Raw genomic sequence first — 23,377 nt, 5'->3', positions numbered from 1 at the left:
CATGACATTTTTAATTTGTATGTTCCCTTCAGCCTATATTTGAGGTTTTAGCCTTCCAATTTTATGATGACTTAATGCCCAGGAATGTATTCACATCTTGAATCCTTATCCAAGCAAAGAACTTCTAATTTCTATGCTATATTATATGTTTTATTTCACTCCACCGTATCCAAAATAGTGAACTCATCCCTACCCATTAACCTTTTCCCAAGTTGCCTATGGCCTATGGCCTGCACCAAAGCAGGAAAGAGGCAACCATAGAAACGGTAAGAAGCAATCTGGATAAGTGGCAGCCTTTGGCAAATACAGGCCAGGAAAGTAAACATCTCTCTTTCATCTCTTAGTCAGCACTAACAGGAAAGCAGCAATGCTTGGGTAATGTCGCCGAATTTCATAGGCAATCAATGCTGCTGTGTAGAGAGGCAGCTTGGAGAACGCAATGGATAATTTTATTGCAGTCTCAGTAAGTGAGTAGTAAAGCGCTATTGTTTAGTTAGTTACAGCCATAACAATATTACAATAAAACAGTTATAAAAAGAAAAAAAGAAGCACTAATGTTAGCCATAGCAAGGATAAGGTTATACGGTGAATGAGAAAGCCATATATAAGATCTGTGTTTGAGTGCCTAAGAATCCAGCGACGTGCACGATCTTCTTTAGAGGGTGAGAAACAAATAAATTGCAAAGTGCGGGTGTTGATACCCCCAACGGGTGCTGGGAGGATAAAAATGCACATGACTAGGCCAGAGCGAGATGCATGTTGGGCATTTTATAGTGATGAATAGGTGAGCAAAGGGAGCCACTTTCCTTTTAGTGTGTTATGCTTTGCAGGAAAGACTCCTGAACCAATTTCTTACTCCTGGATCACACCAGGAAAAAGAATCAGACTGTAACAAAGTTGGAACCTGCTGTCTTTTCTTGATGAGGGGTATTCTGATCAGGTTCAGGAGCAGCCAGCAACTATAAAGCAAAAAGCAGCAAAGTAGGAAGGTAGCTAGGTTGAAACACTGGGTGTTTCAGGCGCCAAGTTCAAGATTAGGCAGAGCTACTCTGTATGAGAGCAATGATCATATTCATATAAGATGTAGCAGTCAAGGTAGAGTGTGAGAAATCAGGGCGTGGTAGAAAGCAACGCACGATGGTAGTTGGTTAGAGAGGCAAGTGAAAGTCAGCAAGAGCAGAGTACGCATAAGCACAGAGTAACACACAGACACTTACCCACAAACATACAGGCACCAATATGTTTAAGAAAATACAGATAAAGTCAGATAACTCAAACAGCCAAACACCTACAAGGGACAAATAGATGGACTAAGGGAAAGATGAATGGATGGCTGGATGCACTTACGGACAGACAGCTGGATGGAAACAGAAGCGGACTTCAAATTGTTTTAAGTCATTGACTTTTTGTTGAGGAACTCCAATATGAGTTAGAGGGTATTTTTAGATCTCACTTACCACACAGTGCAAGCTGCGTGTTGGCAACAGGACCTAGTATCAACTTACAGTGGGCTTAGAGCCTGCCCAATTATTTCCATCGGTATGGCTTTACCGTCACTCTCATTTGCTTGTGTGGGCTTTCCTTCCTCTTCTTTGGTCTGTCCCTGCCCTGGAGCATGGACTCATGTTTGTGTCCTTCCACTGCTTGCATTTCAAGCACTACTTTTTTTCTGTTGGGTTAAGTACTCAATGAGATTACTCTACTCATGTAGTTCTCTGCCCTGCCACCCTTGTGTTACTTTCTGTCACCGAGTTCTTCTCCCCCGCTACCTCCATGTTGTGCTCACCCTTGGGCACTTCTTCCCTCCACATGGGGTTGCTTTCTTATCCACTTCCTTTTTACTTCTTCACTCCACATTACTCTCTCCATTACCAGTTGTTTGTCCTTCTTAGCCCTGGTCTCCATTTTCCTTCTGTCCCCACCCCCTCCATGTTGCTTCTCCAACCCTCCCTAAATGCTGCTTCCTCCACTCGCCCTAAGTGTGGCTTCCTGCCATGCTGTTTCTTCATACCTGCATCCCTTGTGATACTTCTCCCACCAGTGTCCTTTGTGATGCTTGCCCTCACCTACGCTTCAAAAAAAGTTTTGCACTGCTTATTATTTTTAGGTTTCACCTACACAGCGCTTGCATAGTGCTATTGAGATCTACTGTATTGAATATTTCTTAAAAGGGGCTTACATCCCACCTTAACTTCTTATTTTTCCCTGTGCTTGTCATTTGACTTTTCCTTCGTTTATATTGGTTGTAGCATTTTTTTTCCTGTTCTACTTTGTTCATTTCTTTTATCTGTATCCTGTAGCCCAAGTACTCATTCTGATCGCTTTGGTGGGTGGAACCTCTTTTTTCACATTAAAGCTGCACAGCATTTATTGTTTACTTTTACTTATTTTCCCTTGGCTGCACGCATTTAGAGCTTCCATTTACAGCATCTGGCTGCACGCAATTAAAGCATGCTCGTCTGCTGCATTTTTTTTTGTCCCACGCTGTGTCAGCACGCATTTCAAGCGTGCTTGTTTGCTAAAGCCAGGCGATTAAGTGAGACTGCCCAGAATTACAGGATGGTGAAGTAACGCTGATACTCGAACCGTTTGTTCCAAAGTCGGCTGCTCTGACCATAGCACCACATCCTTCATCCCCATTCCTACTACTCTTCCACTCAAGTTGAGCATAAAAAGCAGAGGACGCCGCGAACAGATGGGCAAATAGTTTGGGAACCACTAATAAACAGTACATTGCAGTGTGCGCATCTGAATTCTACACCGCTTCATGTGGTCATACCTGCAGTGGTTGCCCTGTGACTAAAAGGGCAGTGTAACCTCACTTTCAAGGCTTCAAGTTGCAAACAGGATGGAGAGGAGGATGTTGCAATGCAGTTGCTTTAGCGCAGTCCGGTGAGGTCCAGAGTCTGACCTGACCAGCAAAGACCACACTAAGCAGCCCAGGGGCCTCTTTGCACTAAGCTTTTATCTACGGAGTATGTTGTCTTTATTGAGCTGTAGGCTGCCGGCTAGTGCATTTCATGCTCCCTTTGCCAAAAAGGGAAGTAGGTGTCCGCATTCCAAGCGTACCACCGAGTCAGACTGCCCACAGCTTCGGTACTGCGCTTGTTTTCTGTTGAGTTCCAAGCTGGCAGCAAAGAAGGCGGACTATCTCTCCCTTTACGATGAAGGCTGACTTTCAGTGGTGCTCACTGGGACTGTGTCTGCACCTCTGTAGTGCCGGGTCTCCCTCCTTTTGCTGTTCTATAGGGTCCTTGTCTGGAGTTTCAGCACAGCCTAACCCAGACTCTACGGAGGACTGGCAAAATTTCAAAGCTGTGGCTATAACCAGAGATAGGCGTTAAAGGAACGTATCTGCTCTGCTTTGGAAATAAGGATGTGTTGGTGTCAGACAGCAGTCACTGAACATGGATTACACAGCTCTCACAGCAAACAAGTACTTCAAAGTGCTTTATTTATGAACTGAAGTTTTTTAGCGCCAGTGTTAAAAGAATGAGAACGTATGTGATGAGAAAGCAAAACTCCTGAGACATGGCGCGCATACCACTCTCGTTCAACCAGTAGCAAAACCAGCAACTGTATATAGCAATCCACCAGTACCTTCTAGTACATCATACATAAAATACTACCTTGAAGAGTGAGATTGACAATAATTCAAAACCTAAAAAACTATGGTCAAGATTAGTAGCTGAGTGTCAATGGCCCTAAAAACACCAAATCTACATTCTGCAGTACCAATCCTGGTCAAATATCTGCATTGGCAAAGCCACATTGCACGTAAATGCTGCAGAAATAAAAGGTGTTACAACAAACAAATGATGGACGGAATGCTGACAATGCAGACATTCTCCCCCAGTCAAGAGATCTGGGTTAAATCCATCATTCTTTTGCCCACTACGCCACCCCAGTTTAGACATGGCCATATGCAAATCAGTCTTGACCCTGTGCCTCATGGGAACAGTCCAGCCCGAACTGCCAAGCCATGTCTTCCCTGGACCGGAATCAAGCATCCTAGGACCGGTTTCTGGCTATCAGCCGTCATCAGCCAGGATAGCTTGACTCCAGTGGCGTAGTGAGCACGGGTCCCACGTCTGGGAATACCCATCCCACTTAGGGCGAAAAGCGTTACAACAAACAAATGGACGGAATGCTGACAATGCAGACATTCTCCCCCAGTCAAGAGATCCGGGTTAAATCCATCGTTCTTTTGCCCACTACGCCACCCCAGTTTAGACATGGCCATATGCAAATCAGTCTTGACCCTGTGCCTCATGGGAACAGTCCAGCCCGAACTGCCAAGCCATGTCTTTCCTGGACCGGAATCAAGCATCCTAGGACCGGTTTCTGGCTATCAGCCGTCATCAGCCAGGATAGCTTGACTCCAGTGGCGTAGTGAGCACGGGTCCCACGGCTGAAATGCCAGAAACCGGTCCTAGGAAGCTTGTTTCCGGTCCAGGAAAGACATGGTTTGGCAGTTCGGGCTGGACTGTTCAGATGAGGCACAGGGTCAGACTGATTTGCATATGGCCATGTCTGAACTGGGGTGGCAGAGTGGGCTAAAGAACGGTGATGGATTAAACCCAGATCAGTTGACTGGGGGTGAGTGCTTGCAATGTTCAATACTCCGTCCATCATTTCCTTTGGTTTTTGCTTTGTTCGCCATAAGTTGGCAGGGTATGCTCAGACGTGAGTCCCTTGCTCACTTTGCCACTGGATTCAAGCAAGCCTGGCTGAAGACGGCTGAAATGCCAGAAACCGGTCCTAGGAAGCTTGTTTCTGGTCCAGGAAAGACATGGTTTGGCAGTTCGGGCTGGACTGTTCCCATGAGGCACAGGGTCAGACTGATTTGCATATGGCCATGTCTGAACTGGGGTGGCAGAGTGGGCTAAAGAACGGTGATGGATTAAACCCAGATCAGTTGACTGGGGGTGAGTGCTTGCAATGTTCAACACTCTGTCCATCATTTCCTTTGGTGTTTGCTTTGTTCGCCATAAGGTGGCAGGGTATGCTCAGACGTGAGTCCCTTGCTCACTTTGCCACTGGATTCAAGCAAGCCTGGCTGAAGACGGCTGAAATGCCAGAAACCGGTCCTAGGAAGCTTGTTTCCGGTCCAGGAAAGACATGGGTTGGCAGTTCGGGCTGGACTGTTCCCATGAGGCACAGGGTCAGACTGATTTGCATATGGCCATGTCTGAACTGGGGTGGCAGAGTGGGCTAAAGAACGGTGATGGATTAAACCCAGATCAGTTGACTGGGGGTGAGTGCTTGCAATGTTCAACACTCCGTCCATAATTTCCTTTGGTTTTTGCAGAAATAAAAGGTACATGGAGGTGGAGGGTAGCAACAGGTGAGCTGGGGGAGGCTTTTGGAAAAAAACAACCAAAAGGGGAGAGGTGGATGAGGAAGGGTGGGTAACAGACACATTTGGGGTTTGCAACACAGAGTAGACATGGAGGGATATGAGAGGAAGTAGCACAAGGGGGAAGAGTTGAAAACACAGGCACTCTTGGCATGATGAAAGAAAAACAAATAGTCATGTGATGTGTCACCCTGCAAGGATATAAGTCATCCAAGCAAAAGGATGGTATAGAAGCTGTGCTCTAATGAAGGGAAAATGACGAGGAAGGAGAGCCATAGAATAAGCAAGCAAGCAAATGAGATGAACAAGAAAGCCAATGGTATCCAATAGGCTGACCAAAAAGTACTCTTTTGGTGCTGAACAATTTGTCCCTTCAAAAAGGAACTGATAAAAGCTGTATTTAGGCAAGGCCTACAAAGCAGTACAATGTACAGAATCATCCCAGTACAACACAGTTGCTTTAACTATATCAATAAAACTGAGCCTAAAGTGTTAATAATATAAACTAATGCTTCAAACATATTTTACTTGAAACATCCAATTTTCAATGGAACGTAAGGGGACAATAGTGCTTTCAAAAAAACAAACCACTTCAAAGTCAGATAATGACTCCAATGGGCTAACATGCATGTGCAATATGGCAAATGAGCAACAGGAAGACTATGCAAGGCCTCATGATAGCACTATACAAAGCAACAGCTCACAATTTGTGAACTTCTTCGGCTTTGGTATGTCATTAGTGCTGTGAGTTTCCCAAAAGACCACATTAGGTCTCTCCAAAATACATGCATGCCTTAATGAATAGATTCAACATGAAATCTCTATTAAGTATGAAAAATAATTGGTTATCGGCAGCAATTTCACTCAATCACCGAGAATCTTCAATAAATCCATAAACAATATCATCGTCCATGTGAGAGATCTAGCAAAAAGTCTATGTAAATGCAACTAAAGCAATAAAAGTCTATGTAAATGCAATTTTTTCCCCCATTTTTTAGCTGGCCCTCCATCACGAGCATGCCGGGCAGGCTTAAAGGAAATGCCCTGTAGATCCTGGCAGTAGAGTAATGAGTGTAACTCCAGCACTCAGTGCTCAGAATACAGTGGGTATGGCCGAAGTCTGTGTGCAGTAACCTTATGAAATAGCACTTCTACATGTAGGGTCTTGGCAAAGGCCAATCACTGCACCTAAAGCCCACTGGCCAAGGTTGAAGTGGAAGTTTAAACATGCAATACAACCCATGTGTGTGTGCAGAAAAGGGTTGCAATGTGGTTATGCAGTTGTTTCCAATTTTGTCTGGATCCGGGTGATTTGGTAGGTGCTCGCTGGTAGGTGCAAGTACAGAAGGCAAGTTTTGATAAATGTTGGTGCAAAAGTCTGTGGAAATATGTGTGGGGAAGGTTATGGAGTTTAATGTAGGTAGGATACAAAACAATGTGATGTGTAAAAGATATTAATGTAGTAGAAAACGGATGAAAAGGGATGTAGCACAGTGAGATGGTTAGGAATGTGGAGGAATATTGTGCGACAAATTGAACCGATGAAAAAATAAAAATTTGTACAGAATACACTCGACCATCAGACCACGTACCAACTCAATCATTCTTCACATTTTACATTTGCCTTAGACTGAGAACCTATTGCAAAAAAGGCTTGTGTGCCCACACAAATAAACAAACTCAGATTATGCTGAGGCTGCTGGCAATAATACGAAAATATTTCTGCAATACACATACTAAAGTTCATCACCAGCTTTTCCATGTGCAAAAACAACTTTAAAGACTCAGCAGCAAAGAGAGGAGAAGGGATGCAAAGGCAAAAGAAAAACAAGTGAGGATTGGGACAGGCAAAAGAGGAATCCGAGAAGAGGAAGGGAAGATCAGGGAGAGAAACAGAGGACCAAGAAGAAGATGGTCAATGAAAAAGGGGAGGAGGTATTAAGAACTGGGAATGATGTGGTGGGGGTCTGCTCTCAAGGGGTTATATATAGGAAAATATGATCTTCTGCTTCTCTAGAGACAGTTCAGGAAGAACTTGGATTTTCTGAAAGCACAGCATAAGAATTAGCAGAAGCCTATTCCACCACTTTAACCGGATTCTCACATCCAACCTGTTCATGAAGTATTAAAAAACGTTAATTATTTAATTGGAAAGACCTAGATAAGATAGCCACTCTCAATTTTATTAGCAGATTGCGCATACTGAAGGGAGATGAATCTGAAATTCCAAATACAATCAATATTATCTAATTTAGTGTGTGACACCAGAGGACTGCCCCCCTGTAAATAGAGGTTTACGGTCTCAATACCAACAAGAAAGTACACACTGGAGGGTCTAATTTAAAATGAATGCAAGACTAATTATTAATACTATTTCATCTGCTGTAGTCAAAACAAAGGATAGATAAAGATTATTCAGAACTTGGGGTTATCAATAAACTAGTCACAATAATTGTCAAAAGTATATAATTTTATTTAGGTTTTGGGACTTTAAGAAATAGTACAAGACAGAGGCTGCACAGAACATACAGTAAACATATACACAGATCATCTAGAGAGACCATATAAAAATATTAAACGTTGTGTTGGACCCTTCAATACATCTCACACAAATGATACTTGGTCTCATACTCATTTAAAATAAGACCCTCAGGGGTGAACTTTGTGATTAATATGTTCATGACTGAAGCCCTGCTCATATCGCTCAAGGGGAAGGGACAACGGTTAATGCCGATTGATCTATATGTGGTGGCAACAAAGGACGCCCAAATGGAGGTATCAACAAAGTTAATTGATCGCATCATACATCTAGAGGGAGAACATCCAAGCTCCCCCCTGATAGTGACAGGTGACTTTAATATGACCTTGTTAGTCCAAGACAATAGCAGCAAAATATTAGAGGCCCAGGAACAGGAGTGGGCCATCTCAATACAAACCCAACTGACCGCAGGAAGAAAAGATCAGCTGGGATTGTCCCTGTTCGGGAAACTACATCACCTGGGGCTACGCGCTCTCAACGGTCACACCAAAGGGAACATCTCCCCAGCACTCTTGTTTCATTCTTGATCAGGGAGCTCACTAATAGATCACACCCTGGTTTCACTCTCACTACTGCACCTGGTGACCACTTACAAATTGGGTCCAAGATCGGAAGGTGACCACCTACCTCAGGAGATGGACCTGGCCATGCTCCCAACAGAAAACAAAAAAACACCTGATGTAGCCGGGACCACTTACTCAACTGATCTCAAAAGGATTAAGTGGTCATCGGACACAATTGAGCATTTGGAACACAAGACAACCAAGCACCAGCAAAGAGACTATCAGTCGCAGGGTACAATAACTGACAAATGGGTAGAATTTACAATCACCTTTACAAAGAAGTTCTCCACAAAATTAAAATCATGGGCACTCAATCGAGGCATGTTAACCCACTTTGCTACAACCATATCAAGTCATCAAAACTCAAAAACCTACAGTGGAAAGTGAATAAAGCCCTAAAGCACTCAGAAAGAACGCTGTAAACAAATCAAACACAGCCGCTTTGAGGGACTCAAAGCAGAACTTCAGGTGCGATTCATTCTGGGCAAAACTTAATTGGGACCTCAAACACAACAATCTAAGGAACTTCTGGAAGATGGTGAACGCCCTAAAAAACCCCACCCTGGAGAATCTGGCTCCAACGTCTCGGAAGCCGATTGGGCCATCCACCTGCAAGCCCACTTCAGCCAACAAGAGGGCCGCCCACTTCAGCCAACAAGAGGGCCGAGACACAATCGCACAGAACATGGTATGGGGAACTCCTCCACAAGACCTGGAGGAGGGGACAGATAAGCCAGGCACAATCGCCTTTACATCAGAGGAGATGCAGCTGCAGATATTAAAGGGACTATATACAAAATCAACCAAGAAAAATGGGCAACAGTGCTAACTCCACTCTTTACCACGCCCTAGCTTGGGAAACTATCCCATTATCAAGGAGAGGATCCATTATCGCCTGCATCTACAAAAAAAAGCAACAAACTCGCACCAGGCAGCCATAGGCTGAAACCCTTGATCATTAATGAGGCTGAATATTATGCAGGGGTCCTTCTCAAGCTTCTCAATTTTATTTCGGTTTTGGGATTTTTAAAGAAATAGTACAAGACAGGCTGCACAGAACATCCAATAAACATATACACTGGTCACCTAGATAGACCATACAAAAATATTAAACGTTTTGTTGGACCCTTCAATACATCACACACAAATGATACTTGGTCTCATATTCATTTAAAATAAGACCCTCAGGGGTGAACTCTGTGGTTAATGCGTTCATGACTGAAGCCCTGCAAGTAGACTGGGCAATCCATTTTTGTTGTCGAGTACGCTCTTATATAGATTTTGATGGCCTCAGCTCAACAAAGGTCGCAGCAGGATCCTCGAGTGTACCATGTTAGTAAGTTCAGGTCAGATAGTGGAAGGGAGAAGGAGTACTAAATCATAACATAATGAAGCTTCTGCTTCAGCCAGAGCATATACAATATTATCCTTGAAGCTTTTAAGATTTCAACATTTTGTTCTTGTTTTCATGACCTAGCAAAGGCTGTATCCTGTTTTTCCTTCTCTAATGAATTTTCATGTGTTTGCTAGCAAGATTGCTTGCCAAGATGGCCGACAGGTGAGGAGCTCCGGACGGGAGTTCCCGGCTAGGGATTGCCTTTTCTGGCTTAAATCCCTTGAAATCCTCCCCCCTCCATTGAATCTTTCTACAAACCTGGGGTAATGTTTGTCTGTGGTCCTTGCCTCTCTGCTCTCCCGCATTTGGACTCATGACCTTCAGAGGAATCGTGGTCGATGTTTCTGGCCGCAGAACCATAGCAACATGGCCGATGTCTGAACAGCTATAGAGGAGATCAGCTCCGGTTCACCACCTCGGCCGTCACCTACCCAGCCGGACATCGGGCACAGTTCTCCTCGTCACTCTGCTGGTTGTCCTTCTTTCCCTCGCCGTCTGGTGAACTATGAGGGTCTGCCAGTTGCTGGTCCTCTGCGTCGCTGCCGATGCCTGACTTTGCTGCCCTGGAGGCCCCTCCAATCAATGTCTGCCTTCAGGACCTTTGCTGCGGTTTCCTGACATCCTGTGGCGCCACTCCGGGGCTGCAGCTGAAACGTGTGGGTTTTGCTTCCCTGACGGAATTTCCTCGAGAGTGCCGCGAAGCAGATGCCCTTTTTCCGAGCTTGTTTTCCCACCTCTGTGCTGTCGAGCCCTCCTGACCCCGCAGCTGCCTTTCCCCTTCTGGAGCTGGTGCCTGCGCTGACTTCTCCCCCAACTATTGAAGACTCGCGAGGGATCGACGACATCCCGCGTTTCCTCCTTCTAGATCTGGCGACTTGCCCTCCCTGTTCAGCCATGCTCCTTGGGTAGGTGCTCTTTTTAAATTTTTCGGCCGGATTTGTTTGCCCGCAGTCCCTTTTGTTGTGAGGTATTTGGGGCCATGACCTGGACCCTCCATCTTGCGGTTGCAATTGACTCCCAGACTGATCCTTGCTGCTGGTCAGCGCCTTTTACCGCCATATGGACCATCACCCTCAGTCTACCCCCCTTTTTGAGTCATTTCCACCCATCTCTCATTGCATTATCTCGGTGAGGCACCCTTATCGCCCCCTCCCTCGGACGCGTTTCATCTCTATTTGCGACCCGACGCTGTGAGGGAGTCCGGCTTTGACTTGGGTGATCACGGAAACACCACCGGTTGGTTTTACTCTGACTTTTTTGGTGTCCTCTGCCAGTACTTTACTCCATGGCCTTTCTGCTGAGACCTGATCTGCATTCTAACCCCTTCACTTTTCCCCCCTTTACCTCGTTTTTTATGTTATTTAATGCCCTAGTTTCCGATGTAACGGTAATCTGATGTAACGTTGTAACACTTTTCAACTTCATGTTAAGCACCCCTTTACTTTTCCCCCTTTACCATCTTTGCTCCATTGGTCTTTTTGTTATCTAATTGCTTTTGTAACTTATGTAACAGTAACTGATGTAACGTTGTAACACTGTTTAACCTTATGTAAAGTGCTCTCATACCTCAGGATCTAGGCCAGCGCTATATAAACTCTTCAAATAAAATAAAAAGATTGCACCTCACCTTACCAAGGACATGCTTGGTAATCCAAGGACACATTTAATGGGCAAGTTTTTCACAAACTGTAAAGTATGTCCAGCCAAGCCATCAAAGCCTCACTATTCTAATTACTGGATCAGGAAGATACGCATGGCAGGGTGACGACTGATTGTGTTTCAGGAAGTCTGGGCCAAGTGAGTTTTCATCTATATCAAAGGAATGCATAGCACAACAGTACATGATTGAATTTGCATTTGAGGATTATGTTCCTCGCTGTGATCTCCACATTGTGAAGGGAAATAGTATGTGTTCCAAGTTATGACACAAGAGATAACCAAATCACGAGTAGGTAGATAATAAAAATAATATTAAAGTAATTTATAAAGCGCCTGGTTACTTAAAACTAAGTGTCCCCGTGCGGATTTCAATTCTCACTGGTCTTTTTACAGGCTGCGATTGTGCATGTAGTACCATCACCAGGAACTGGGGTCTGGATTTTGATGTTTTGAAGCATCCAATTCTGCTGTTGCACAGTGATCTGCAGTGGTTGATGGCAGGCAACCCACAGGCTCTTGCAGCTACAGTGACTGTGACCTTGGATGTCGTGGTTCTTGGATGGGAGGCACGATGGGCTCAAAGTACCCAAGACCAGTGATCTCGGGGGAAAACATGGCGGCCGCTTAGGACGTGGTCGCTGAGGCACCCGAAACTCAGAGATCAAGCGCGAGGCTATGCCCGAATAAAAGATAAGATAAAACGATGAGTGCGGAAACCGTGATCTTGCTAAGGGGAGAAGAGGAAGTAATTATATAAGCTTTACCTAGTTTTGCCTCGCGGAGTTGTGCCTCGGTGTTCTTGGCGTTTTCGGCATGCGTGGTGTTCTCGGGCACCCAGGCAGGGGCTGGCTTGATTGGCTGCGGAAGTGAAGACCCTGGGTGGCTTGCTGATGCCGGTGGAGTTGGCGTGGTTGGCGATCCGGGACCCCTGCTGTGCTCGAGCTGTTCGGGAGCTGGGTAGGGGCCGGAGGTCAGAGGCTTGTCGCTCCAGCCATGGAGGTCTGGGCAGAGTCAGCACAAGCACGGGAGGCTCCAAGGGTGAAGACACATATGGAGCAGGCAAACAACGAGAGCCAGTACTGCATGCAGGTCGCGCGCACCGGGACAACTTGGAGGCAGAAGGGAAGCCCTGGAAGATATCGCACTGTAAAGAGACTGGTCAGAGCAATGTTAAAGGAGGAGAGGTGAGGGGAGATGCTGAGAGAAAGTTAGCAGAGAGAGGCAGCACTGGGGTTAAACGTAGAGGTCATTCAAGTGTTCTAAAGAAGAAACCGAGTGCTCTTGCAGATAAAAAATGAGTGGAGCAGTTAAATATAGGAGTATCTCAACTCCTAGGAAAGGTGGAAGGGGCAGTAGAGAAGAAGGCTCAGTAGAGTAGGTACCAATTGAGAAATGGGAGGGGAAAAATTTGTATGAGGTGTATACAAAGTAAATAAATAGTGCGGTTAAAGAATCTGCCCCTTTGAAGTAAGTGGATACGGATACAGGAGAGTGGGTGACCCCAAAAAAGAAAAGGTCGAAGGGGAAGAGAGGAGAGACACAAGTAACAAGTCTTAAAATTACCCCCTCATTGAGGACTTTTTTCAAAGTAGTACCTAAGACACTGTTGTTAAAGAACCCTGCTTTAGTAAATCCTGGGAGTAGGCCGTTAAGAGAACAGGATATTAGAAGTCCTAACAAATTCCAGGTGCTGGCAAATATTTCCGAGCCCCAGGAAATGGATTCTTTAGAGAGAGAAGGGAATGACCAAGTGGGGATTGAGGTGTCTTCTATCCCTGGAAATATGGAGTTACATTCCATTCAACCTCAGGCTCAGTCTCAGCCACAGTCTCAATCTCAATCTCAGACACAGTCAATACCTTTTGAAGACTCACCTGTATTTTTTAAAGATGGGGGAGGAATGAGCTTAACAGAAGCGAAGCAACCCCAACATCAATCTCAGCATCAGCTTCAAGCACAGCCCCAGTCAGTCACTGATATAATCCAACTTTTAACCACTGAAGTTAGGAATAGATTAAAAATATCGGAGTCTAACCAAAAAGAGATTAGATTTGCCTGTGATAGTCTAGAAAAGAAGCTAGACGATATAGCTGTCAGGACTTTACAGTTGGAAACCTTTGTGAAAGACTTAACACTCCAGTCAGAGGTTAACACGAAAGAGATCAGAGTCCTTATGGGAAATGAGGTGGTACTGAACGAAAAGATAGAATCTTTGGAGAACAATCAAAAAAGAAGTAACCTCCTTATCTTAAAAATTCCAGAAGGAGCAGAGGGGGAAGATAAAAGGTATTTGTGGTACGTCTGATCAAGAAAGGAGTACATATAGAGTGCACAGAAGAGGATCTAATTAAAGATATACTGAGGGTCCACAGAGATCCATATAGACTAAGTACGACCAAAGCTGAACCGAGGAAAATCTTGGTAAATTTCCACACCTGTAAAATCAAGGAAGAAATTCTCTCCAAAGCGCTGAAACAGAAAACACTGACAGCAGAAGGAACTAACTTTGAAATTAGATCCGATATCTCCCAAATGATGGCAAATAAGCAATGGGAATTAGGCAATTTGATTGAGCCTTTTAAGAAACTGGATGCAACAGCACAGTTAAAATTCCCGGCCAGCTTACGTGTAATGTATAACAACAGGATGCAGACCTTTCGTAGAATAGAGGAAGCGGAGGAATTTCTTAAATCTATCTCGGGGGCAGGCACAAGATAAGGAGGTCTGAATTTACTCCCTTTTCATCTTTTTACATTCTATCTCTTTCAATTTTTCAGTGTTTGTTTGCTTTCCTTTTTCTATTTCCTGCTTTCGTCTATTGTAGAAGGTGGACACGGGGCCTACAGGCTGTTCCAGTTAGGACCAAGAACTAAATGAGAGAATGGTTTAAAGCTATAGATAAATTGAAGGGGAGGAATGTAATGTCAAAAGTGGGAAATAGGTCTTTGAGATTCGGAGGACCTCCTTAGGCTTAGGCCATCAAGAAAGGGAGGGTTTTCCAAGGGAGGGGGGAAGGGGGCACGGGTTGTATTTTGGGCACGGGTGGGGGAGCATTGGGAGAAAATAAAAAACAAATGAGTCCTCAAAAAACTAAGTTGGAACTCAGGATTTAATAGAGCTTTGAGGTTAAGAAAGAAAAAATGACAACAAGTCAGAAGCCACAGATAGAATTCCTATTGTGGAATGTTAACAGCCTCCGGGTAAGACATAGAAGGGAAAGGATCTTGCAGTATTTAAAAGATGCCCTGGCTCAAATCATAATCCTCCAAGAGACTCATCTAACTAGTAAGGAAATTAGTGAGATGTTAAAACCCAGAAAATGGCTACAGAAAGTGGTATGTACAGAGCAGCAACTTACTATAAGAAGGGTGGTGATTCTTGTAAAAATTAACCCCCAGATTACAATAGAGGAAAGCAGGGTGGACAAGGCTGGTAGATGGGTGATTACCAGGGTGAGATGCTATGATCAACTCTATACTGTAGTTGGATATTATGGTCCCAACCTCGATGATCCTATCCCATTCGGTAATCTGTTTTCAGAACTTTTGGATTTCCCTGATCCCGTTATAATGGCAGGGGACTTTAATGTGGTTTTGGAATTGAAGTGTAAATCGTTCCACTAAAAGCAGAGGCATTGTTCAGATCAAGATCTCTGATAATAAATTTGATAAAGAATTTAGGATTGTGTGATATATGGAGAGGAAGGAAGGGATCCCTAAAGAGCTTCACTTTTAATAACAAAAAATACGGACATCAATCCAGAATATATCTGTTTTTAGTCAACCAAAATATAAAATATCAGGTTAAAGATGCCAATCATGTGGGATCACATTTGTCAGATCATTCAGCCATAACCATGCTTTTGGTCCCTCCGAGTACTACAATACAAAGGAGATGGACTATAGACCGTAATATATTGTTGGATGAAGAAATGATAGATAAACTTGGTCTGGAATCTCAAGATTTTTTTTTAAACAATTTAGATAATGCACCGATTGGTATAGTGTGGGATACTTATGAGGCCTTCTTAAGGGGTAAATTGACATCAATTCAGCCTCATAAAAATAAACGAAGGGTTGAGATAGCGAATATTGAGGATACAATTCAGAGCTTAGAACAACAACTGCAAAGTAATGAGATAGAATATGAGGTGGGTCAAACATCTATCCAGACTCTTAAAATGGACCTTTTAGGGGTAGTGGGAGGATGACTACAAGAAAGTTGGCTAGCAAGTAAACTGGCCCATTTTAATTATTCGAAAGGTTGTGGTAAGCTACTTGCATGGAAGGCAAAAAACGACCAGGCAATTTTTTTTTTATAAAAGAACTAAAATATGGAGGGGCAGGCTGGCCTATTCGAGCGGGAGATAGTACAGAGGAAACTCTACTAAAATATTTGGGGGAAATGTACTCAGAAGTACAAAAAGAGGGGAGGTGGAAGATTGGCTAGGCCAGGAAGTCCCCCGTAGAGTCTCTGAGCTCCAAAAAGAAGCTATTAACAGTCCAATAACCTAACAGGAAATTTGGGAATGCCATCAAAGCAGGGAAAACAGGTAAGGCGGCAGGTCCAGATGGCCTTCCGGTGGAGATTTATAAAAAGGTGGGGAAATATCTAGTACCGGTTTTTGTCAGACTGTTTTCAGAGGTTTTCGAAACTGGCAAAAAGATTCCACCCTCATGGAATGAAGCCACTGTCACTTTGATACCTAACCCAGACAAACCGCCAGTCTGTTGTGAGTCCTATAGGCCTATTACACTGCTTAATTCAGATTATAAGATCTTTACGAAAGTATTAGCAGACAGATTGAATGGGGTAGTGGAAGTGCTCCTTCATGAAGATCAGAAAGGCTTTGTGCGGGGTAAAGGTATTAAAGATCTGACCTATAGTTTAATTGGAGCTATATATATAGCATCAGCATATAAACTGCCACTAGCGGTCATAACAGTGGACGCGACCAAGGCTTTTGATCACGTAAACTTGACTTACTTGCAGGACGTTTTAAGACTGTCCAATCTAGGGAAGAACTTTTGTAGGGAAATAAACCGGTTATATAAAGTCCCCACAGCCGAAATATTAGTATATGGGAACATATCCAAAGCCTTCAATATTCATAGGGGGACAAGACAGGGGTGTCCACTATCTACCCTACTTTTTAACCTTTAGCGGAGAAAATAAGAAAATATTAGAGTACAACACCCTTCAAAAGTCGAGGCTGGGAGAAAAAAAGTGGGATTATATGCAGACGATCTGGTGATATATACTTCGGATCTTATTCCTGCATTACCAATAGTATACGATCTGACAGCACGTTTTGGGCGGATATCAGGTTATGAGATAAATGAAAGTAAAACGGTCATAAAGGCATGGAATATCAACGCACAACTGAGCTGTGTGAAAGAGGAAATTAGGTACCTAGGTATTAGAATTGTCCAAAAAATAGAACAAATACCTGAAACCAACTTGCAGAAGATCAATAAGGAAGTGGGGAAACGTTTACTTGGCTGGTCTCATTTGCCTCTGTCTATTAACGGAAGAGTTAATCTTGTAAAGATGTCAATCCTTCCAAAGATTACCTTTCTATTCCAGAATATCCCCATGGCCTTTAAGGAAGAGAGGCTTAAAAAGATTCGGTCAAAAATCACTAGTTTTATTTGGACCTCTAAAGGTGTAGGAATATCATAGAAAAAGTTAAGGCGACAATACGATAAAAGGGGCTTAAGGTTGCCTGACCTATTCTATTATGCTTAGGTCTTCCTATTAAAAGGAGAGAAGTGTTTATTCAACGCACCAGATTGCTCAGAAGTCGGGAAGATGTTTAGAGCAATGCTTAGTGATGTCAAAGGGGGAGAGTACAGCTTTGTACATAAATATGGAGACCCCCGATATTTTTAAAAGGTGCATCTGAAAACACTACAGGGCTTTGCAACTACATGGTATATTGTCAGGAGAGAACTAAGACTTAATTACTATAGTGGAATGGCTCCTAATTTTGACTCTCCGGGATCTCCGGAGCAGTCAAAGGACTGTTTGGTCCTTCCATTAAAAGAAGCAGGAATAACAACCTGGACACAACTGATTTAAAACTGAGTCTTAATTTATTGGGAAGAGGGTCAAGAGCTAGTCAATGGTCGACTGTCAAGATTTAAGTATCTTCAAATAAAGAGCTGGAGCCTTACGGATGGTCTTGGTGCGGGACGGTCTAAAAAAACTGGAAGCTCGCCTGACAAGTGGCGTAATACGGAAAAAAGAGGTGGCAAGTTGGTACTGGCTGTTAATGGAGATTTCAGACGGAGAATTTAATTTGCCAGCAGTACTGTGGGAAAATATCATGCCAGGAGAGCAGATGGAAGACTTATGGCAAGTATCGTGCGACAGGTTATACTCCACAGTACGTGCCACAAATTTAAGGCGGAACCACCTTTTTAGTCTCCACAGGGTTTATTGGACGCCATGCAAATTATCAAAACTGGAGAAAGGAGATATGCCAAGATGTCCCAAATGTGGCAAAGAAAGAGGTGACGATATACATGTGTTCTTGGAATGCCTGCTGATTAAAGGGTTTCGGCTAGATGTGAGAAATACGTTACTTCTAATAATTGGAGAAACGCTCCAGGTAAGAAAAACTTTTGTTTTCTTTGGGATCCCGGAAGTTCCTGAATCCTTGTCAAAAAATACAAAAAAAATGATATTTTATCCAATATTGCTTGCTCGTAGGGAAATATGTAAAAATTGTGTAAAAGCATCTCCTGCAACTAAAATAGAATGGTTGGCCTCAATAAAATACATTATTCGGTTAGATAGAGCATGTAAATTTAAGCAAAATGACTTCTGGCTTCCCTATGAGAACTGGGAACAATCATTCATATAATAGTCCAATGATTAGGCCTCTATATCATATTGCTCGATGTTAGAACCGGCGGTCTCTAGTTGGCAGAGGTATACACTTCTGACAAATAGGGACCCACCAACTCTAGTCAGGGCAAGGGGATTACACACTCAGATAACCCCTGCTACCCCCTTGGTAGCTTGGCAGAGCAGACAGGCTTATCTCAGAGGCAGTGTGTTAAGCATTTATGACCACATACTGTAATAAAGCGAATACACTACAAATGGACACAACACAGGAGTTATTATAAAAATAGTATTTTTATATAAGGCTTAGCACAAGACCAAATAACGACAAAAATATACCACAATCTTAATAAATACTCTTTGGAAGGAAAAATAGTAGTTCAGGTAAAGTTTCTTCTTAGGAAATAGTTCTTTAGCAACAAAAGTAAGTATTCTTCTGAAACACAGTTCTTGGCAACAATGTGACCCCCACAGGAGTCACACGACGTCGAGTTTACGATATTCCCAAGGTTCGGCGTCGACCGCGAGGAGCGCTACGTCGAGCCTGGAGTCGCAACAGAACCCCCAAACACAGTACCTTTGGAAATTAAGAAAACGATGATCCACGGCGTCGAGATGTCGGCGTCGAGGTCGGCGTCGGTCGTGCCTCGGATTCGGGTCGATCCGCAGCGGCGTCGAGAGGTGTCGGGCCGGAGCAGCGCCCACGGCGTCGAGAAGGGCGTCGAGTCGATGCGATCAGCAGCGGCGTCGAGACGGGGTCGCTTAGAGCTGGAGCCGATACTCACTACTCAGAGGCGTCGATACCGGCATCAAGACAGGGTCACTTGGAGCTGGAGCCGATACTCACTACTCCTGGCGTCGCTACTGGCGTCGATCGGGCCCGGCGGCCGGCGTCGAAGGCTCGGAACACTGGGTTTGTTGTGGGTGTTGCCAGGCAGAGGCACCTGGCCTATTCACTGAGCAGGAGGCGGAGCCAGTATTGTCACTGGCAGGAGCAGGGCTATCAGTCGCCCGGCAGGAGGTGGAGCCAGCATTGTGTCAGGCAGGGCAGGCTATCAGGGACTACTCTTCCCCCACTCTAAGTGTAGATGCCTCATTCACCCCACACTGACTCATTCAGACCTCTGGAGCCACCCAGCCCCTGACACACACACCAAACCAGCAGAGACCGGTGGATAGTTGGACAAGAAAATAGCCACTTTCTAAAAGGGCTATTTTCAAACACAGAATTTAAAAACCATCCATCCTAAAGGGTGTGTTATTAAATTTTGAGTTCAGGGATACTAAACTCGACCTGCTACCATGCTCCCTGAGTCAGATAGATTATAATGGAGTTAATAATCAGTCTGCCCAGTCTGGCCTATTGGAGGCAGGTAGCCCTTCAATAGTGAAAAACGAAAATGGCTGTAATTCACTATTAGGTCATGCCACACACATCAGGGCATGACCTACCTTTTACCCACAATGCACCCAGCCCTAGGGCCTACCATAGAGGTGTCTGAAATGTGGCAAAGTGAAGGTTTTAGAGACTGGCAAGTAGGTTTCCTTGCCAAGTCGACATGGCAGTCAGGGACTGCAGTCAGGGACTGCACGCAGGCTCTGCGATGGCAGGCCTGAGTCACATTTTACACGCTGCTTCTGTGGGTGGCACAACCAGTGCTGCAAGCCCACCAGCAGCAGTTAACTTACACGCCCTTGGCACACGCAGTGCACTAGACTAGGGTCTGAACAGTAAGTCAACCAAGCCAATCATGGTAACACCAATCAATGTAACAATTTAACATAGGGAGCACTTGCACTATGGCACTGATCAGCAGTGGCACAGTGACCAAAGCAATATTCCAGCAAAAACATCGTAAACAGAGGAGGCAAACGGAAAAAATGGAGGAGAGACTCATGCCAATGATGCCAGGTCTAACACTCGATTACTCTGGTGGTGGATTTAGAGACGGTCTGGCGAAACTAGCCACCCACGGTTGGGTATAGAAAGCAAGGTGTAGAGTGATCCACCGCGGGTCTAAGAAAAAAACAAAAGATCACCGGATGGTGCTATCTCGAAGGAAAACCACAGTGTTTGGATTATTACCTTTTCTAAACCTGGTCAAAGAGGACATAAAAATAAAAAATAAATAAATAAAATAGACCAATTATCTCCAGATGACCCCAATAGACTTCAAAATAGAGAGAACCCATGACAATCCTTTGTCCTTGAAGCTAATTTTGCCATCAGGTCATGACCAGTCAGTGGTTTATATGTACAATATTATCTCAAAGTCATATGTGAACAGACAGGGAGGTACTTTGTCCAGGGCAATCTGGTAGTGCTGATCTGTTTTTAAACAAGACAGAGTCTGCTTTTTAAGTCAGAATGGAAGACAATCTGAGGCAAATTTGAGCGAGCATTACCCTCCTCAGTGGTCCTTCTCACTAGGCAGACATTCACATCTTAGTAGACACTTTAGTGTACAAATAATACATCTTTTTGCAGGGAAGATGATTGCCTTGTTTTCCGGATCTTCTCTTGCTTCTCAAACCCAAAAGAGAAGGGAACTTTAAACGCAGATGCCATGATAGGTCAATGGCAGAGAAGTCTAATTTATGCTATGATACATTTTTCAGTAAACCCCAGATTCGGGCCAGCTGCAGGATAGAGTCAGCAGAAGTAATCTTGATTGCTAGACTCCGGAGATAGATGGTCTTATCCCTTTATGTTTCCGACACTTCTCCCAGAGGCCCTTTAAGGCTATGTCAACCTGGAAGTAGAAACGTTTTGCTTACAATGACAGTGGTAGTTCAGGGAATTTGCCAGTTCTATTCAGGCCTTTAAACATCCTGGGGCTCCACTAGGCATTCTGAAGAGTTTTAGTGAAAACAGAAAGGCCTTTATCACTGGCATTGGGAGAAATCTTGCACTTCCTCAAGGAGGGTATTCAGTTGAAAATGGAATCTTCAACCCAAAGTGACCTATCACTAGGGTCTTTAATTACACTTAGGGTTAACGAAAATGTAGAAGTATTATATCGCTTTAAGTAACATTCTGTAATCACAAAACCATCTGAAAACATTGCATATGTTACATCATGAAAATTCGGCCATATTTGAATTCTCTTAAACGAAAGTAATAAATACATTATCTCTTTTCCCAAGTCTTACAATACTGACAATAATAAAAATAAAAAAAACACACCCTCTGCAATACACGCTGGATCGGTGTACATATTATCATTTATGTATGTAAAAAACAGCATGCAATCTTGCATTATTTATCTTGCACATGCAGAAAACATGCAAATGAGAGTGTTAAAAGTCGGCATATATATCCCACTTGAACATTCTTCAATGAATTGCTAAATAATTCTAAGCATTAATATTAACTAACCCTTAGGAATCTCCAGACTCATCAAAAATATAGTTCATATTTTATCCACAACATAAATAAAGGGTATACAGATACAATGCAGATAAAATGCATTTCTTACCAGGTCATTCATATTAGCCTGGCTAGCAGGATGTATTTCTTCTAAAAATTCCAAGACGTAAAACGTGTATCTATCCATAAGGTGCACTCCAATTCCAAGATCAGGTTGGTGCTAAATACAAACAGCATAGTTAGTAACTAAAGATCAGACTGTAACGTCATGAATTTAAAGCATGAATCAAAAGCATCAAATATAAATGACGAACCAATTAACAGGAGTGCAAAGAGGCACCAGATGGAAGCAACATTATGTTCAATTGGCATTGCAAAATATTTCAATATCAGGAAATTTCTATTTTCTAAGTGACAAATTAACCTCTGCTTCTTAAAAGCAAAAGACAAAAGGATAATGAGTTTTATCCATTTTGAATAGCCGCCTGCATGTTTAATGAACTCAGTTTGAATACTTGAACTCAGTCACATGGCTCTATCTTTGAGGGTGCCAAGGCACCTAACTCACCCACTTCTTTTCCAATGTTCCTTCATCAGTTTTAGTGACTTGTAAGCCATTTGATTAGATGCATATGAAAACCAAAAATATGTTTATACAAAACATTAAACACTAATTAAAAGCGTAGAGGCTTTTATCAACTACGCCATGGATCTCAATGTATGGTGCAGCTGTAAGAATTCACCATCTCACTGGGGCATGTTTAACTTGCTCTTGGAAGGTGTTATTCCCAGATTGTGAACAAACATTAATTTGACATCTGATGCCTGCATTCTCCAATGATCAGGCACTTCAAGTAGAGATGCATATATTATCTAGCTGTATAAAAACTTTCTAAGTGATGCTTGTTAGTTTAATTTGACTGTTTAGTGCCCTCTCAATACCCAGGCTGTCCCTTTTCAAACTGTGCACCACTACTGTAAGAACCACTGGAATGTATAGCAGTATTATGACACCATACATTACATGTGCCTTTATCTATCAATTAGAAGTGGAACTCTAGGTTGTTTGTGAAATCTTCTATTACCATATTGCTGCATTGCTTTATTGTGCAGCAGTGAGGTGGCTGCTAGCTACACAAATGTGGTATGCCTATTTCCTCTTATACTGGACAGAAACAGGATAGTAACCACTATGATCATTAAGGAGACTGATCACATGCCTTGCATCCTTTTCGCAATATACAAAGAACATCCACAAGTAAGTCTTCCAGGTTTCTCTCTCCTTATTAAGCATTCATGTCACTCTAACGTCTTCAGTGAGCCATAGTGAGGTGGTGTGGAACGTAGCCCCTCGAAACAGACCATGAGGCAAAACACCACCATGCACTAGGTAAAGTTGGACAGGGATCATCACGTGGATTTCGAAGAGAGAATGTGGCATTACTGACCCAAACACTCATCAACAAGATGGCGCCCGCCCGCAACTGACCCCAAAAAGTCCATACCTGTGGACTGGCTCTGGCGGCGTGCTCTGTGGGGTGTGCCAGCGAGCCCGGCGGAGTGAGAAAGTGACCGCCCAGCTGACCAATGGCGCAGAGCTGAGGTGGGTGCCGAAGACCGGAGCGGCGATCGGAGGCCT

General features: G+C 43.6%; 1 protein-coding gene across 1 annotated transcript in view; it reads right to left on the bottom strand.

The window, feature by feature from the left end:
• Positions 1 to 23,377, bottom strand: part of PIGK (phosphatidylinositol glycan anchor biosynthesis class K) — a 528,114-nt gene that overhangs the window by 308,586 nt on the left and 196,151 nt on the right. Inside the window, exon 8 of the mRNA XM_085602040.1 lies at positions 21,848 to 21,958. Coding sequence (XP_085458166.1) covers positions 21,848 to 21,958 — 111 coding nt within the window. The remainder of the gene's footprint in view (positions 1 to 21,847; positions 21,959 to 23,377) is intronic.

This window comes from Triturus cristatus, chromosome 4_2, assembly GCF_964204655.1.
Source record: "Triturus cristatus chromosome 4_2, aTriCri1.1, whole genome shotgun sequence".
Taxonomy (NCBI): Eukaryota; Metazoa; Chordata; class Amphibia; order Caudata; family Salamandridae; genus Triturus; species Triturus cristatus.
Note: the sequence above shows the minus strand (reverse complement) of the source record. Positions and strands in the feature narration are given on the sequence as shown.